The sequence below is a fragment of the Podarcis filfolensis genome (assembly GCF_964270895.1).
Source record: "Podarcis filfolensis genome assembly, chromosome: 11".
Classification (NCBI taxonomy): domain Eukaryota; kingdom Metazoa; phylum Chordata; class Lepidosauria; order Squamata; family Lacertidae; genus Podarcis; species Podarcis filfolensis.
Window position 1 is genome coordinate 16624087 of NC_139613.1, and position 19409 is coordinate 16643495.

At 45.5% G+C, this 19409-nt stretch overlaps 1 protein-coding gene across 5 annotated transcripts in view; it reads right to left on the reverse strand.

Annotated features, from left to right (window-relative positions):
• Positions 1 to 5904: 5904 nt before the first annotated feature.
• The window catches only part of PRLR (prolactin receptor), a 129879-nt gene continuing 116374 nt past the window's right edge, over positions 5905 to 19409 (reverse strand). For all 5 annotated transcript variants that reach the window (XM_083575591.1, XM_083575593.1, XM_083575590.1 and 2 more), the window contains 8 exons: positions 18853 to 18994; positions 18219 to 18348; positions 17908 to 18077; positions 11747 to 11913; positions 10004 to 10145; positions 9145 to 9244; positions 8531 to 8600; positions 5905 to 6972 (listed from right to left, as the gene is read on the reverse strand). In XM_083575591.1, the coding sequence (XP_083431717.1) occupies positions 5968 to 6972; positions 8531 to 8600; positions 9145 to 9244; positions 10004 to 10145; positions 11747 to 11913; positions 17908 to 18077; positions 18219 to 18348; positions 18853 to 18994 (1926 nt within the window). In that variant the 3' untranslated portion in view covers positions 5905 to 5967. The remainder of the gene's footprint in view (positions 6973 to 8530; positions 8601 to 9144; positions 9245 to 10003; positions 10146 to 11746; positions 11914 to 17907; positions 18078 to 18218; positions 18349 to 18852; positions 18995 to 19409) is intronic.

Here is a 19409-nt window from a genome sequence, read left to right on the forward strand (position 1 = left end):
CATGAAAACAAAACCAGTGGTAGACATTATTGTAATAACTTAATTGAAGCAAACTTCCCCCTTTCACATTCAGCTAAACAATTTGTCCTCCAAACACATTTAACAAACATGAAAAGATTCCTGAGCATTTTGTTTTGTACCAGTGTTCTGCAAACAATATATTAATTGCAGGGTTTTAAAAAATACCACTGTCCTATGTTTATTCTTTAGCCCATAAAACAGGAGGTTCAAGTCATCCACAAAAAGAAAACTAACGTGTGCGATCTGGAATATTTCTAGATCTGTGAAATAGAAAGCAAATACTAGATTAATTAAAATGTCTCCACTAGACTAGCCATTGTAAAACTGAGCAGACTAGTGATGTATAAGTTTGACCAGAGACGGTCAGACTTCTCTAAATGAAGAAGTGTGCAAGAGTGTGTGTAATTCAGTACATTTAAAAGGATTTATAAATGTGACTTTTAAAACTATAGCTTAAGAATACATCCACAGATCTTTGTGAGCGACAAAAAAAATCTAGGAAAATGTAGATCTTTAGCATTCATCCGTAATACAGTATTTACTGCTCACTTCATCTAGAAGTAGCATTTAATAAAATAAAGCTGCAATTTGAATGTGAAAGTGAGCAGAGCAAGAATAAAAGGCTGCAAGGCATGCGGTCAGGTCCCAGATGCACATCACTAGACATCTCTTAGCAATATAGAAAGCATCAAAACAGATTCAAAGGCTTTACTCCAAGATGGGGGAGGAGAAAACAAAGTATCAATAATAAGAATGCCTGTCCAGAAATCTGTACGGTTAGGACCCACTCATGACCTTGTGAATTAAAAGTCACAAGGTTAACAAAATATCGAGGGATGGGAAAATGCAATTTCCTGAGTGGTGGGAAAATGCAATTTCCTGAGTGGGGGGGAAATGCAATTTCCTGAGTGGGGGAAAAATGCAATTTTTCCTACAACAGAAAACACAGCCTTGAGCCTAGAAAGAATGTGCTGCTACCTTTGCAACTGAGTAACAATTCCAATTATTTGGGAGAAAGGGACTTTTGGATCACTTGCAACAACTAAGCAGTACCAGCCTGGTCTTTGCTAGCTGTGACCCACCAAGCCCAAAGCAGCACATGCAAGATACCCGAGGCTGCCTTACAGGGGCCTCAATAAAGCTCCTGGTTTTGCTGCCAGCGTCAGAATGCAAAAAGCAAGAGATTTGCCTGGCAGCCCACTATGCACAATTTGTGTGATTTAAGCTGTTTTTGATTTGGTGGGTCATCCAAGCTGTACAGACCTGCTCAATGTCATGCAGGTACTCTGTTCACATTATGGGCTGATTTCAGTCTCACATGTTGAAAACTGTTAGTTTAGCAGCATCAGAACATGGAGAGAGAACACCCCTTTTGCACAATAGGAAGCGAGCATTTTGTTTTCTGGCAACCCAGCCAGATGGGCAGGGTACAAATAATAAAATTATTGTTATAGTTATTTCTGTGACCAAGACTCTTATGCATGCCCATAAGGGGAAATTAATTTTTCACTTATTTCCCTTCTTATTTGTTTTGCATATAGGATCTTGCTCCAAGCACTTCAAACAAATATTTTTAAAAAACACATTTTTCGTAGGGTTCTCCTGCCCCTTGGATGGGGTCAAGGAATCAGAGCCTTGGCAAAATTTGGTTGGCAAGCGAGGGATGGACCCTGGACAGACCTTGACAGCCCTGAGGCAGCTGAGTGGTGGAGGCAGTGAGAAACCTGCTTGAGTTATGGGTGCAATCTGGTAGGTTGTGAAGAGTCACACGAAGCAAGAAATAATATGGAAACTCCTCTCATGCAATCTTGCACCAATAAAATACCGGCTGGCTGGTGACCCTGCCGTAGACTAGTTTCATTTGTACACAGCTCAACACCACCAGATTGACCACCATTAGCAATGTCAGTTGCCAGCCCCCCAACTTGAGACATTATCTGCATACCTCAGCCAATTGTGGAGCTGAAACAATTGCTCAATTAATGTGTGCGCACACAAAGAATGGATTCCGGTTTGAAAAGTAGAGTTCCAAAGTTTCAAGTTACATTAATAAATGTATGCAAGTTGGGAAAGCAGACATAATGTCTGAAGAGTGCTACATACGTACACAAGCTTGTCATGGGTGTGCGACAAACTATTTTTAAAAAATCATCCGCCTTAAACATCAAAGTGATTGTGAAGGGCTCAATTTGCTCCTTTTAAAATACAGTAATTGGCAATTTGACATATCACCGTCTTTCTCATTCTCTCTCTTAGTGGGAAAAGAAAACCTGAGGTAGATTTGCCTATGGGGGGGGGGGAAACCTTGTGCTTTCACAGCTGTCTTGATTGTAACACGACTTTATGGCTTTTCAGCAGAAATTTATTTAGCTGGTTTAGGTTACTTTGGTTTTCCTCCACAACATTCACGTTATTTCAACTCAATAAAAAAACAACACATTTACTAGGTAGAAATACATCTCCTCTGAGTTCCATGGGACTCACTTATCAATAAATCCACCTAGGGGTTGCAGCCAAAGGAAGTGACTTAAACTCTATCAACTTGAACTGTTTCTACAGAATAGTTTAGAAGTCACCATAGAAAAAGCTGCTGATGGAGTTTTAACCAATGGTCATTACATGTATGAACAACAACAAAACGAGGCATGTGTAGCTTTAACAAAGTTACACAAAAGCACGTTAACAAAGTTAGGACAGAATTTGCTACTTCAGTACCAGTCTGCTGGGGGTACAGATTTGATATATGAATAAAGTGTCAAAAATATTCATTGAACATCATATCGTACCACAAATAGCACACTCCAAAAATTTGGAGGGGTGTGTGCCCCCAGTCACCAGAGCATATCATTAACTCCAAAGATTATTACAGCATTTTAATCCAGAAAATTACATAGAAATATTTGTGCAGGGCCTCTTATAAGTTTCTGCTAGTTATATAAATTAATTGCCTGGCTTATTAAAAATGTAAAAAGCACAAATGCAACTGTCAGCAATAGTGCAGAACTAAAGTAGATATTTTATTTATATAAAATGTATAGTTCAAAGGGAGGTAAAGGTACCCCTTAGGTCCAGTCACGGACGACTCGGGGGTTGCGTGCTCCTCTTGCTGTAGAGGCCAAGGGAGTTGGCATTTGTCTGCAGACAGCATGACAGCCGCTTCTGGCGAACCAGAGCAGCACACAGAAACGCCATTTACCTTCCTGCCGGAGCGGTACCTATTTATCTACTTGCACTTGACGTGCTTTTGAACTGCTAGGTGGGCAGGAGCAGGGAGGTACCTGTTTGCTAAGCCTTTATGTGCCATATTGAATAAATTTGTCTATTTCAACAGGACCTTTAGTGAACTGCAAGTCTTAACATTGTCTACTTAAAAATATACTTGGATGAAGGTATTGTGGGGATGTTCATCAAATTTGCAGATGACACCAAACTGGGATGAATTTCAAATTGACAAATTACAAGTGGACAAATGTACACTTAGGCAGGAAGAACCTGCTGCACAAATATAAGGTGGAGATACCTGGCTTGCCAGTAGTACATGAAAAGACAGAGAGGAGATTTGATAGCCATCTTCAAATATCTCAAGGTCTGTCTCACGGAAGATGGAGCAAGCTTGTTTTGTGCTGCTCTGGAGGATAGGACCCAAACCAATGGATTCAAGTTACAAGAAAGGAGATTCCGACTAAACTTCAGGAAGAACTTTCTGACAGTAAGAGCTGTTCGACAGTGGGACAGACTCCCTCAGAAGGTGGATGACTCTCCTTCCTTGCAGGTTTTTAAGCAGAGGTTGGGTAGCCACCTGTTATGGATGCTTTCGTTGAGATTCCTGCATTGCATGGGGTTGGGCTACAACATGATCCTCAGGGTCGCTTCCAACTCTACAATTCTATGTTTCTACGATGCTATGAGTCGTTTAGATTTCTCCTCTTCCCTAAATGTTGGAATACTTGTAAGTAATGCTACTGGTGCTAATAGAGTTTCTTTTAAACTTTGAGGAACTTGCACAGCAAATAATTCATCACAGTAAGAGAGGAGTGGGAAGCCAGTGGCCCTCCAGAAGTTGTTGGACTCCAACTCATGTCATCCCTGACCATTGGCCGTGCTGGTAGGGGCTGATTGAAATCAAGAGTTTGGCAATATCCAGAGAACCACAGATTCCCAATTGCTGCACTAAAAACAGAAAAACGTAAAAAAGATAACTCTGGCTAATGCCTTCAGTATATTAGATCTCTCTCTCTCTCTCACACACACACATACACACACACACAATTTTTAACATCCTGAAAAGTGGGTTTTTAAAAGAAAGAAAAAGAAAAGGCAAAGAAAAATATATTATAAAAACTGTACTAGCCTTTAAAACTTATTTAAAATACGTTGCAGAACATGAAATAATTTTGATGGATGGATTTTTTGCTAGTGCAAAAAATGGAATAATAATGCAATCTATTAAGTTTGTCATTTGGGCATTTACTTTTCGTTGAATTTGATATATTTGGTTAGTTTTCCTCAGGCAACAGCAAAGTATGTCATTTTCAGCTGGCCAGCCTATGGCACAGATCAGGCCCAGCATTGCTATGTTGCTCTGCGGGTGATGACAATGGTACTCATTGATGGAACACTGCCTCCTCCTTGTGGGCCTTGCACACTCTTTGTGTCTGGTGGAAATAAAGAGGAGGAGAGGAGCTCCCTACCCCCGACATAACATCTGTAAAGGCCTTCTAGCAACCTCCATGATGAGGACTCCCTCAAAGCTGGAGCCAGCTTCAGCACAGATGCCACAAGCAGCACAGACTGTAGGGGCCCGAGGCAGTCTGGACAGGAATGCTCCTGGGCTTAGCTATGGCACAGAGTGAGGCCTGCCCATTTCTCCTGCCTGTTCCATTCAGGGTACTCCCCAATCAAGGAAATGCACACAGCCGATAGTTAACTCTTTGTCATCAAACATAATACAGTCATTTCTATGGCTCTGAATACCTCCCACGCCAATTTAGTGTCTAGGCGGCTGTTCCCAGGTCCATGGTCTATGGAGAAGTTGCAGCAACAGAGGACGACTCCACCTCTACCAGTTTATGTACTTTCCCCCCAAAGGCTGCATGCATGCAGCCATAGACTATGCCTATCCTCTGCTCATCCCTCTTCAGTCCCCTCCTGGATCTGGGAGACAGTGGCGGGGAAGCACCTGGCCTCTCACTTGCCTGACCTACCTCTTCCTCCTCTCCTTCCAACCCATCCTGTGCTCCACCTGAAGCTTCCCCTGCCCCCAACTTTTGCCTCCTGTCCAGCACAGTTCCCCACAAATCACTGGCCCTCTCTCCTGAGCCAGACTCCAGCCTTGCTTCCCCTGGCGCACACTCATCAGTGGCCTGCCAGTCCCTGACATGCGCACAATGGCTCAACAAACTCGAGGACCTGTACACAAATTAGGTATGATGGATTGTTCACACTGTAGTCCACACACTGCAGCAGACACCATCTCATATATTGTACTTGCACTGTGTGACACACAGTTGCCAAAAACAGGTTGGACACTACCAGTGTTGTTCAAGAGTCTGATTAACCAATATAATTTTTGGGACAATATTTTATAAGCTCACCCTGTGTTTCTTAACCAGCATCATTTGGTGATGACCTCAGAGTTGCTTTTGTAACATCATCACACAAATCCCTCCTTGTTTTTTGGGAATGTATTACCAGAAATGGATGCTTGTGTTTTCAAAACGATGCCACAAACTTTTAGTTTTCTGTAAATCACTCTTCACAAAAAGAACTAAAAATCACAGGTAGTGGAAAAAATTGATCTGCAACCAGCATGTTCTTAAGTGATTGACTATAAAGCGAAAGAAGGCATGAGCTACAACTGAGCTAAACCAGACATGTGAGCAGTTTTGTGCCAACATTGTTTATTTTACTTGTAGTGTTGTGACCTGTAGAAGGATGGCTAACCTTTCAGTTAAAGGGGCACATAAAATTATTTGGATCCATGTAGTCTAGCCCGCCAGTCTGTACTTTGCAGGTGCTTGGACCTGTGAGACAATAGCTGTAATTTAACTCTGCTTGGCTCTGGGCGAGCTCTTTCAGTGGCTCCTGAAAGGAAGGCAAAGCCTCCGCTTTGGGATCTGGGAACAACACCAGAATATGGTTGGATACAACGGTTGAAACCTTGGTGTATTCATTCGTATCCCCAGGGACAAAAGGCCTTTCCTTTTTGCCTACAGTTTCATTCTGCTTTGGTAGTACAGCCAGAGCTCCATCATGGTTGACTTTGTGAACTTCCACGTAATCTGCGGGTTTTGTAGACGAGAATGGCGGCCTTTCTGGTGGGAGTAGCCACAACCCTGCTTGGCCGTGCTGAGCATTTGAGAGTAGATCCACTGCTTTCTCCAATTTGGCTGGTTTTCTTTCGCCAAGAGTCTCAATGAGTTCAGGATATTGCGAACAACACTTTCCTTCCTCACTCCCCTTCCTCTTTATATTCATGTCACTGATTGCTCTTTTACATACATCCACTGTGTCATGGTAGGAACATTTAGACGTCTGACAGCTAGGGAGCTGACCTCCACACCACGTGGATGGCCTAGGTTCACCACTGTTAATCCAGGGGAGCTGACCTTCAGCGCCCCCCTTTGGTGACTCCTGCATGCTGTTCCTATGAGCGTTTTGCACCCCATAGGTATCTGGTGTTTTCAATTCCAAGAGCCGGTTTTGGGCTTCCTTGCGCTTCTCTGTCAACAGAGAAGGGCTTTCGCAGCTTCCTCTTCCCGAGTCGCTGTCTGTTTCCTGGTGCGCCAGCTTCACATTTTTATTGGGGTGGCTCTTTTCGGTGCTTGGCATTAGCTGCTGGTCTTCGCTGTCATCTATCTCCAAAAATTCTACCAGCAGGTCCTCATAGCCCGGTGTTGGAGGGAATCCCTGGCAGCCAAGAGCACTCAGCAGTTCTTCCGTTTTCCCTGCCTGATGAGAAGAAACATACAGGGGGAAATATAATATAATAACTATAATATTTGCATTTTGTCTGAAAACGCAAAGGAGAAAGATGTGGTACAGAGCACTCAACAACAATGATGCATGCTTTGATCTGAATTCAATTAAAACCCCTGTGTTGCAAGCAAATATCAGTAATATCACAGGATGACCAAGTACAACAATGCGATGTCAATATAAACTCTTTATATAATCTATAAAGAACACTGAACAATATGAAATATATGAAATAGGCACTCTGCAAAACCAAATAAACAGAAATCTTCTAAATCTCTGAAATGACCTTGTTATGAGCACCACCTGGGGTCGGCTTTTTAAGTTTCTTGCAACATTACATAACTTTATGACTACTGCTCCATAGCAATTGTTCATACAATTCCATTCACCATACAGATGGGGTATGTACTTTTGGTTTTATTTCATATTGAATTGATATTGTAATGGTTCTAGGAGTTGCTTGTGCGTAAGTTGTCGCCACTCCTGGCTAGGTTACCTGGGTGAACCCTTTCTGTCTGGACAGCCTCTCTCCCGTGGCTGCCTCAATCGCTGGTAGAATCCGTCAGTGGACGTTTCTTGAACTTCTTCCCGCAAAGAAGTTCTTTGACGCCTAGTCTCCTCCTACTCTCCCTGCGTGGAAGTCTTCTGCGCAGGGAGGGTGTGGGCAGCGGAGGACCCGTGCTCTCCCCGCTGGTCTCCGGCGAGGAGTCCTGGAGCCCCCTCGCCGATTCCCCCATCTGCCCCCCTTCTCCACTGGTGCTACGCTGATTTCCTTCCCCAGCAGATGGGCTGCCTCTCTCCCTACTGGGACCCTCTCCGGCATCCCTCTGGAGCCTTCCCTCCGCCTCTGGCTCCGATGGCAGTTCCCTGACAGATATTATAGGTCTTGCATATAGTTTCTAATAAATTGAGTTACCATGTATATGCAGGTCATTGTTTCAATGATTCAATTGCAGTTTTTGAAGCATTTCTTTATCCTTCTGCTGTGCTGAAGAAGAATTCCACGAAACAGTGGGTATATCCAGAATCACTGTTCACTACGTCTGTTTGCAGACCACTTCGGCAGCATTGGACGTTATAAAACAAAGCTTTACGGCTTGTTTACTCCAGATATCTGACTCATTGCTTCTTTCAGAGACTTGCGTAGCTCACAAAGACTTTCAGAGGCCTATAAGACTTGTGTTTATTTGGTTCTATGTTTTCAAGAGAATCCATCAAGAATGTCATATTCTGTGACTTTCAGAGATTTAGAAGATTTCTGTTTATTTGGTTTTGCAGAGAGTGCATATTTCATATTATTCAATGTTCTGTATAGATTACATAAAGAGTTTATATTGACATCGCATTGTTGTACTTGGTCATCATGTTGCGTTTGGATATTATTGTTCTGAATTCAAGCAGATTAGCACCAGCAGAAGTGTTAACAGGTTAAAGTTGTTAAAGGCTTCCAATGAGGCGTTTCTTTTACCCCCTCTAAGAAAATGCAAGACAAAAAAGAGTGCAAAACTTCTCTAAGTGCCCAAACACTTACTTCTAGTAGCTGGGCATCAAAGCCTTTTATCTTTGGTCCTGGGACTGGTGGTAGAAGGCAAGCTACCATGCTGAAAAACAAGAAAGAGGGAAGGGGTTAGAATAAAGAAATGAAGGAAATCATTTGCTTTCGTACTTGGTTTCATTTTCTTCTGATAGGTTTGAGCATACAGAAAACCCTGCCTGCTGGAAAAACAAATATCCATGGCTGTAAAGAGGGGACCCACAGGATATTCCAATAAACTGATTTCACTTGTCCGTAGGATCTCAGGCAGCAGAACCAAGAGTGGTCTCTTGAGTGAAGATGAATTCTACATGCAGAAACATGTTTTTTGTGTTTGTGGATTGTCAGAATAGAGCACTGGCAGCAAGCTTCACAGTTCCACTATGCATAACCCCAACTGGATGATGTAGTAAATGTATGTTTGCATTTAACATGTCTGCTTTTTAAAAATTTAAATAGCAGTTGGTGGAGGAGATGGAAGAAGAATCACAGCTGCGACCACAATGTATGAAGAAGGCTTTCCAGCCCTTTAACCCCATGCTGTGGCAACAAATTTGCTTGTTTTCTTTTTTTTAATGCACCACCTTACAATGTCAGAAGTAGCAACTTACTTAATTTTTTTCAAAGCCAGTGTCCAGATCATGATCAAACATACGACAAATGATAAAAAAGCCACAAAGATCCAAACAAGCATATCTTTCAGTCTGAACTCTAAGAGAGAAAATAAGAAGGGATTAAATTTTGTGCAGTTAAGAGTTCATTTCAAAACATTATTAGCTTAGGGCAGGTGGCATCTCTACTATTTTACTCCCACAACAACCCTGGACGGTAGATCAGTCTGTAATATCGTGATGAGCATAAAATCGCCCAGTGAGCTCAGTGGTGAGATTTCAGAACAGGGAGTTTCAGCAGCCGTAGTTTACACGACAAGCTGTACCTGCATAAAGTCACCTTTCTACATAAATAAAGGTGCAGAAGTCTTGCCTTCCTTTGCATCCGGCCAACTTCATTTAGTTCAAGGGCAGTCAACATGGATACAGATGTTGCAAATGCCAATTTCCCCCCATCCCTAGTCAACATGGCCACTGGTCAGGCATGATGGGAGTTGTAGTCCAAAACTTCTGGAAGACACCAGTTTGGCTCCCCCTGCACTAGCAGTCTGGAACTCACACAGCTAATATGTTTACCAAGTTGTCAGCTGAACTTGCCCAGATTTCCCAAAGCATACCACCAGGCAATGTTTTGTAAGACGCACACGTCTAGCACCAGCTTCATCACATGTCAGCCCTATCCTTGTTTCATTGTGTTGCTGTTATCATTGAACTGTGTTTTCTTTTGTGATGGGGGATTTTATTTTTATTCTAAATAGAAAAGCAGGATATGAATAACAAACTCCTCAACTAGGCTTTCTAGCGTTTTCATATGACTGGGGTTAATTAACGAAAGGTCACACCCAGCAGTTGTCCTCACCTTTTCGGAGCTTAATAAAACTTTCAGGGCTCCAGTCGCTCCACGTTCCATGATCTGATCTGCAGCGAACTTTTGCAACATACCTTTCTCCTGGATTTACACTGAACATCTTATATGTTGTTCTCTGACCAACAAATATTTTCTGGAAAGATAAGAAGAACACAGATATCCGTGACCCTGTTTCTTCAGATACTGTTTCTGAAACACAGAGCATTTGGCTACTCCCAAAGATGCTTCCAGGTGGCCACTATTTTCAGATGGGATTAACTGGTTGCACAATTAAGGTTGATTTGGCATTCTTGCACAACATACCTTCAATTCCTCCCCCAGTTAGGCTGTGTGTGATAAGGAAAATGCAATGGGAAGTGTTGGAGAAAAATTGCTTGGGCACAACATTATACACCTCTCTGTAAGCAAACGAGGGTAAATGCTCATTAAACAGGTTGTCAGGAGATAGGGGTGGGGGCAACATCCAATTCAGTTCACATGTAAAGGCATATCTGCCAAGTCCATTCCACTTCACCGTGGGGAGGAGTTGCGGTGGACCGCGTGGCCACCCACTCTCCTCCGGGGGCGGGGGACGAAGTCCCGCATTGCCTGGGGGATCCTGGCAGCATCAGCGACCGGCCAGCCAATCCGCTGGCTGGTGGGGGTGTGGCCGGGACCATTTAAGCTGAGGCGCAAGCTGGAGGGCTTCCTCTTGGCTCGCTTGAATCGTTCAATGGCACAGAGGGTGCACATGTTGGGTGGCTGGGTGATTGCGCACCCACCGTAGTTTACAGCAAGGTGGCACTATTTCGTGATGATGGCATACACATTTCTGATTGGGGGAATGATATCTGGTTGGCCGATATTGCAGAGGGCTTGAGGCATTGGTTACAGGTGTGAGGGTAATTGGCGGCGAGCCTTTAGGCTCTTGTGGCGGTTAGGCATTGTTTGAGGGGGGAAGGGAGGTGTGGCCATCACCTGCCCCTCCAAGCTTAAGGGTATTCCGTTAAAGGAATCCAGGGGTATGGATCTTGACCGGAGGCCGGGGTGGGGCTAGGGCCATGACATGACCCCAACAGAAACACCTTGGGGAGCTCCAGTTCGTATGCATCGATGGGGCTCCCCCTTCTGGTGGTTTACCCTTATCGGACTCCCTGCGCAACGGGCAGGAGCTAGATATAGTTGGGTCCATTCAATGCCTAAGTGAATACCACTCACATTCTGTAATCAATATAGTTGTGGCCAAATTTTGCCCAATAACATTAACCTAATAGCTGTGTCATTGTGTGTGTTATTCTTCAATGAGGGGGTGGTTTCAGGGTCTCGACACGCAAATCCACACTTTGTGGAACCCCAAGAGAGCTGAAACTTAACCATCCTTTGAAGTTCACACTAATCTGAATGTTGCGATGCACTCTTCCAGCCAGTGTTTACAAAAATGTATATATTAAGGGGAAGTGTGGGTAAAAATGAACATGTTATTGAAAGCAGCATACAAGAGTGCATCATTTTACGGAGAAATGGCTTGCAGAACTGTGTGTATGTTAGCTGAAGCTGCTGACAAAAATGTGTTTGTTGGGATAAATTCACATTAAAATGCTGGTGGATGTTCGTGAGGATTTATCTATTGGAAATGGCTGTAGAAATGTGGAGGACTGGATTTAGAATTGGGAAAACGAGAAGCTGAGAGGGCTGAAACTGGCAAATCTACACATCACCATCTGGAAGTGGCTCAAGAGCTTTCACCATTCTCACCTCCCATTCTTGTCCCCCTTCAGGCTTGATATGCAACTCATATTCGAGGGTTAGCCAACCAGATCTGATGTCACCCAGAGAAGGTGGAGACCAGTTCAACAACAGATATTTTCCATATACTTTTTTCTCAAATTCCAGGGAGAGGTTTTCGGGAGGGTCTGGCTGAACTGGAAAAAAGAGGGATGAGAGAATATTTATTGATCAAATGTATATGGACAGCCATCAATCCAATCATCTAAGGAGGCTTACACAGCAGATATAATCACAGTACTTTAAAATGCAAAGTACAAGAGCTTTAAACAGCAAAAAGCAACTGCAAAAATTTCTCGTCAGCGGAGAAAGCTCAGTTTAAAAGCATACTGTGGAAAGAATGAGAGCATAGGTTTTGTTTAAAATGTCATTAAAACAGTGAAGGCCTAGAGTTTGTTTTAAAAGGTCTTGGTACAAGAAAAGAGAATATGATTATTTATTAAATTTGCGTAAATAAAACCCCTGCGTCCAGTCACGCTTCCCTTGCGCAGCTCTGTTCAGAAGCTGACCTGGCAGGAGAGCAGAGTCGCAGCGGTCCTGGGTCCGTGTGAGATGAGGGATAAATCAAGTCCAGAGACAGTTCGGTTCTTATCTCTAGAAGCGTTTATTTACAAGCCATAAAACAGTCACACTCCATCGGAGCTTTCTTGCATTTTCTCCCGTGCTCCAAAAGCACACACGCAGCCTCTGTGCCGAGCGGCTGCTCAGTCAGAAGTGAAAGTAAATCTGAATGCAGTCACACGCTGTGACAAGCTCCTCCCAGATACAGGACACCACGGAGTTTTAACCCTGTCAGTTCCAAACTCCACACCCCCTCTTGTCCTGCATCTGGGGACAATAGCCAACAATGCTTTCCCCATACACAGACCCTCACAGAACTCCTCGTGCTTCTGGAAGGTCAACGGTTTTGTGAAACCATCAGCGAGGTTCTTGGTTGAGGGACAGTATTTCAGAGCAACTAGCCCCTCATGAACGCTCTGACATACATTCCGGAACCGTATGTCCAAATGTTTGGTCCTCGCCTTGAACTGCCCTGTCTCAGCCAACTTGAGGCATGGTTGATTGTCTTCATGCACCACAACGGGCAGACAATCCTCTCCACAGATTTCCTCGACCAAACACACATAGAACTCCAGTTCTCTGCAAACCTCTGATAGCGCACTGAACTCAGCTTCAGTAGATGAAAGCGCTATGAGACTTTGCTTCCGGGACCTCCACCCAATCACTGAGTCCCCAAACTTCACCACTAGGCCTGACACTGATTTGCGGTCCTCAAGGTTAGCCCAATCCGAATCCACCCAGGCAGTCAGCTTGACATCACCCTCAGCTGACATCTTGAGGCAAAAGTCTTTGGTATCTTGCAGGTAACGTAGCACCCGCTTAACACCATTCCAGGCCTGCACACTAGGACTTGAAGCTTCTCTACTGAGCAGATTGACAGCAAACGCTATGTCTGGTCTGGTCCACTGTGACAGATACAACAGACTACCCAGAGCTGACTGAAAGAGTTCAGTATTTTCGAACACCACGCGTTCTACTTGCTGACACTCCTTCACGTACCCAGTCTCCATGGGTGATCTGGCACCTGCACAATCAGACATCCTGAACTTCTCAAGCAACTGCTCAATCTTACCTTTCTGGCGAAGCAAAAAGCTTCCATCACTTGCTCTTGTGATCTCTACGCCTAGATAGGACTTGACATCTCCAAGTTGCTTCAGCTTGAACCGCTTTCCAAGCTCCTTAGCAAACTTCTCTACCTGTTCACCTGTCCTTGTCATCAACAAGATGTCATCAACAAACACCTGGGCTACTTGCTGTTGCAAGCCTGAATCTCTAATGTAAAGACAACTGTCTGCAAGAGATCTCTTAAAACCTAGCTTTTCTAAGGCTTCATGTAGGCACATATTCCAATTCCTGGCAGATTGGCGTAATCCATAGATGGATTTGTGCAACCGCCACACGACGCCTGGCTCACTGACTTCGAACCCTGGAGGAGGACGCATGTACAACTCCTCCTGGAGATCTGAGTTCAGGTAGGCGACATCTACATCAAAATGGTTCACCTTCCAACCTCTCTGTGCTGCTATCGCCAAAAGCGTTCTCAAAGTCTCCGCCCTTGAGGTCGGCGAATAGACCTCTGTGAAGTGAACTCCCCGTCTCTGTGTGAATCCACGGGCCACTAACCTCGCTTTGTACTGTGGCTCTCCTGCTTCTGTGGGTTTAAGTCGGTAAACCCATCTGCAGCCCACAGCTTGCTGGTTAGCCGGCAGCTGTGTGAGTGAGAACACTCCAAGAGACTCCATTGAGTTCATCTCCTTCTGCATCGCCTCATGCCATTTGCTGGCTTCTTCCCGAGGCAACTTCTGAACATCCTCAAAGGATTCAGGTTCACATCTAGCCACACCAACCCAGACACTCGTGGCTTCATACCTTTCAGGTGGCTTCCCTTTGGTTGATCTTGCTGACCTCCTCAGCGTGAATTCTGGAACTGCGCCTGATTCACCTGGATCACCCCTACTATCCTCTGTGTCAGAATCATCCCCCTCTGACCTGCTGCGCCGTTTAGGGCGAACAGCTGGTCCTGCTGGCGAGGATGATTCACTTCTTGGCTCAGACTTGACAGAGACCTGTGGAGGGGTCCTGGGACTTCCCTTTGGAGAGACACGGAGCCTCTCCCTTGGAGATCCCGGCTCTGGACTCTGTGGCTGTGGACTGTCCACCTCAGCAACAGGTTCAGCCTCGCCCTCCTCCTCTTCCTCATCTGAGTCTACCAGAACATCCGTATTCCCGTGAAGACGTTTCCACCCACTCTGCTCGCAAAACTCAGCACTGCCGCTAATAAGCAGCTTGGACTGGTTGCCAGTAGGGTATGCGAAACGCCACGCCTTTGAACCCGGCTCATAGCCTACAAAGATCATCTTCCTGGATCTTGGCTCACCTTTTCTGCGCATGGCCTTTGGAATGAGAACCCAAGCCGTAGATCCAAAAGTGCGCAGAAAACCCACTTTAGGCTGTTTCCTATGCAGCAGAAAGTACGGTGTGTCCCCTACACTGGAATTGAACATCCTGTTCTGCAGGAAACAAGCTGTTTTATAACTCTCAGCCCAAAAGCGCTGTGGCAGACCCGAGTCTGCCAGCATAGCATTCGCTGACTCCTGTAGCGTGCGAAACTTTCTCTCTGCAACCCCATTCTGTTGCGGAGAGTGGGGGGCTGTCAGTCGATGACTGATACCCTTCTGCCTGAAGAACGATTGCAGCACAGAACCTGTGAACTCCCCCCCTCGATCAGATTGAAAGGAAATCACCTTGGTAGAGAACCGTAGCTCTACCGCTGTGATCCAATCCCTGATCAGTGCAGCTGCTTCTGACTTCTGTTGCAGCGCAAAAAGCCATGAATGTTTAGAAAAATCGTCAACCAAAACCCACTTAGATCCAGCTAGAGAAGGTGTCGGCATGGGGCCCGACAAATCTGCATGGACAAGTTCAAAGGGTTTACTGGTTCTCCTCTCAGACCTGGGGTATGAGCATGTTGTGACCTTTGATTGCTTACAGGCTTGACAATCTAGGTATTTGTCACATGCCTTGAACCTGCACCCAATGGTGTTGCCTGTGGCCTTCTTCACATATGACCACCCTACGTGCCCAAACCTCCTGTGCCATAAGTGGATACAATCATTGTGTGGTGGGACATTAGCACACTGCCCTTGGGCGTCGTCAATGGACTCTCCACTAGCCCCATTTTCCACCAGCCCCATTTTCCCACCAGCCCCATTTTCAATGGGCATCTCCACCAGAAAGAGCGTGCCTCTTCTCTGGACACTGTAGATCTTCTTCCCATCCCTGTGGAAGGAACACACATTGTTAGAGAACAGAACATCAAACCCAGCAGCCATAAGAGCTGGCACACTTAGCAGAGAGTGAGCAAGCTCTGGGACCACAAAAGCTTGCACCCAATGATCTATAAAAGAACAATAAAGAAGCCCAGATTCAGTCAGTGGTCTTTGAGACCCATCTGCTAAGGTAACATAGCGTCCAGTTTTAACTGTCTTGCAGTTCCTCAGGAGCCCTCTAGATGTCACCAGACAATGCGAGGCTCCGGAATCGACCATGAGAGATAAAGAGTGTCTCTGGCTGTTTTCCAAAGATGCCATGCCGTTGCTCACGTTCCCATCGGTTGCCATGGCCACAGCCTCCCCCCGACTGAGGCTTTTGCCTTTTCTCAGAGACGCCATCGCAGCTGTGAGGTGATAAGGCGCCTTGTCTTTCTTTTTCTCCTGGCCTGCTGCTTTCCCACGTCTTTGCTGGGAACCTGCCCTGGGAACCTGCTTTGTTGACATTCCACGCCGGCTGGTGTCCTTGGCAGCCTGGGCCTCTAGCGGATGCTTCCCAGCGCTATTGGACGTCGTCTCAAAGCACAAACAACTTTCGAAGCCTTTCACTTTCTCAGAGCTCTTGGAATGGCCTGCCTGGCCTGCCCCCCCACTGCTTCTTGGGGTGCAGCCTCTGCCCTCTTCCACAGCTCTCAGCTGCTCTCCAGCACCATCACACAGACGTGTCGAAGCAGAGAAACAGCTTCCCGGAACAGCCCCCTCTGGGCTTGCTCCCTCTGGGCATCCTCTAGCCCCCTCTGGTCTGGCTCTCACTTCAGCCTGAGGCTTGCTCCCTTGGCCCTCGGCTTCCTCCCGGCCCTTGGCTCCTGCTGAGCTTTCGCACAGACTCCTCAGCACCTGCCAGGCGGCCTGAGCCGATTTAACGCCCTCCAGGTGGGGCAACAGCAAAGCGTCCACACTTGCTTTCAAGAAGCAGAGCTCTCTCTGCTCTCTCTCACTCAGCAGAGCAGCAGCAAGCATGGGTGGGGCCGGCTCCTTCTGGACTGGACTCCAGAGCCCTGTGGCCACAAACCACCCCCTTGCTCTTCTTGACCAGGCCTCCCAGTTGGCCCCATTCAGTCTCTCACCGGGGTAGCTCTCATGGCCCTGCTGTTCCTGAGCAGCAGCCATCTTCCTCCCCCCGGGGCTTCAGCGTACTCACAAGTTTGCCAGCAAGCCGGACTCTCGAAGCAGCCGTTCCTTCTGGCTCTTGGCTCCGCTCTCCGGCATCTCCCACTGCCCTTTCTGGCAGGAGATCACCGCAAATCGACGCTGGCAGCCTTCTCCCTTCTCACACTTGTCAGGAAACACGTACTTCCATAACCTTTGCGTAAATAAAACCCCTGCGTCCAGTCACGCTTCCCTTGCGCAGCTCTGTTCAGAAGCTGACCTGGCAGGAGAGCAGAGTCGCAGCGGTCCTGGGTCCGTGTGAGATGAGGGATAAATCAAGTCCAGAGACAGTTCGGTTCTTATCTCTAGAAGCGTTTATTTACAAGCCATAAAACAGTCACACTCCATCGGAGCTTTCTTGCATTTTCTCCCGTGCTCCAAAAGCACACACGCAGCCTCTGTGCCGAGCGGCTGCTCAGTCAGAAGTGAAAGTAAATCTGAATGCAGTCACACGCTGTGACAAGCTCCTCCCAGATACAGGACACCACGGAGTTTTAACCCTGTCAGTTCCAAACTCCACATTAAATTCATGCCCTTTTTCATAGATAGAAACAGAGGCACATTTCAACTATCTCACATCAAGAGCAGCTTTCTTTCTTTTTATCTTTATAAACATACATCAGAATTTTAGTGTGAATTCCTCCTAATAAACACATTTTTGTATGCAGTTCTGGCTAATGCACACATTTTTGCAAGCAGTTTGCCTTAATATAATGCATCTTTGTATACTATTTTCACTAGCAAATGCATTTTATGCATTTTTTTTTTACCCAATAGGTATATTTTTATGCTCACTTTTGCCTAGTATATGCACTTTTGCTTTGTTGGAGAAATGCATTGCAAAATTCAGAGAAGTGCAAATTTCAAAGCACAGCTGTGCAATTTGGTTTATGAAGGGCAAACTGGATAGTTTCTCATTAAAATGCAAACAAATATTCTCCCCTATCCCTTATCAAGACACATGACTGGTCATATTTAGCTGATGGTATATAAGATGCATATAGAATTCTGGGTCACAACTCTTAGGACTGTTGGGATTCCCACCCCCCCACCCCCAGGCCTGCCTTGCACAATTATGCTTGCACCACATACCTATATTAGCCACATCCACATAATATGGCTGAGATGAAATACTCCCCATCTCATTAGTCGCTGTTATGGTAAAGTTGTATGTCATCCAAAGCGAAGTATGTTTTTTATCAAAATGACAGGAGTTGGGTCCCGCTGTTGTGTAGTCCGGGCATTCATAGTATGCCTTGTCTCTGAAAAACAGAATGGTTGGCAGGAAAGATTGAGAAGGAAATACAAACACAGCCTTCTCATTACACATCACTTCGAAAAGAGTCCACCTTCTCTCAGAGATGCAGGTTGAGACAACCGTAAAGCCATTTGTAACGCCTTACCCTTCCTTGTTATAGAACAGAGTGTAATTGCTCGGCAGACCTCCATTGGAACTGGGCTTCCACCAGCAAGTAAAGGTTTCTTTCTCAGGTGAGCGACATCTTATTAACTCCGGTTTCCCAGGAGGTTGGCCTGGAAAGGAAGAGATAGACAAGTCCTTTAGGCCAATAGGGTCAGAGTCACAAAGGGGTCACAGAGGTCATTTGGTCCAATGTCCTGCTCAATTCAGGACCTACAATGCAGGATGCAACTAGGGGCAACCCCAACAGAAGGATGTCCAGAATCTGCTTCAACACCTGCCATGATGAAGAGCCCACCATCTGCTTCTCTGTCTGTTTCACTGTCTACCAGCTGTTACCTTTAGGAAGTTGCCTAATGCTTAGCCGATATCTACTCCTTTGCCATTCTAATACATTTGATTCTAGTTCTGCCTCTGGGAACTGCAAGTAGGGAAAGAGTTGTTGCTCTCAAGTTCTGCTTTGCAGGCTTCTCACAATGGGCATCTTGTTGGTGACTGTGAGAACAGGGTTCTGGACTAGATGGGGCATTGCTCTGATCCAGGAGGGGTCTTCTCATGTTCTTACTAGCTTATTTGGCCTTTCAAAACAGAAAAAAAATGATGAATGATTGACTCACCACTGTGGAGCTGGAGGTAAGTTTCCGGGCTCCATTCACTCCTTTCACTATGCTCTGTTATACAGCGAACCTGAAAAGTATATTTCACTGCTGGGTGCAGCTGGGATATTTCATACTGTGTTTGCTCTCCAACAAAACGAGTCTGGGAAGCAGTAAAGACAAGGGAAACTAAGAGAATTGTAGAGTATACGGGTTTTGCAAGGATGCCTCTATACAAGCAGGAATCTTTGGCACACTGGGCAGTTGGCACTGCAACATCTGTGACTCCAGAAGTCCTAGTCTTTTTAAGACTGAAGAACAGGATGGAGGGAATACATACTGTAAATAAATAAAATACATCAAGGATGAAGCCTGTGCAATGTGTGACCTTTCCAAACCAGCCCACGGATATCATGTATTATGGCTTGTCAGTGAGGTTTATCATGACTGGTGTGATTTGTTTTGCTTGGGTCCATGAGCTGTAAACCCATTTTAAGGACCACGATTGCCCCTGGTGCCATCAGGACAGGTCTTTTGGAAGCACATCCAGGGCTCAACTGAGCAAAATGAGGAGCCTC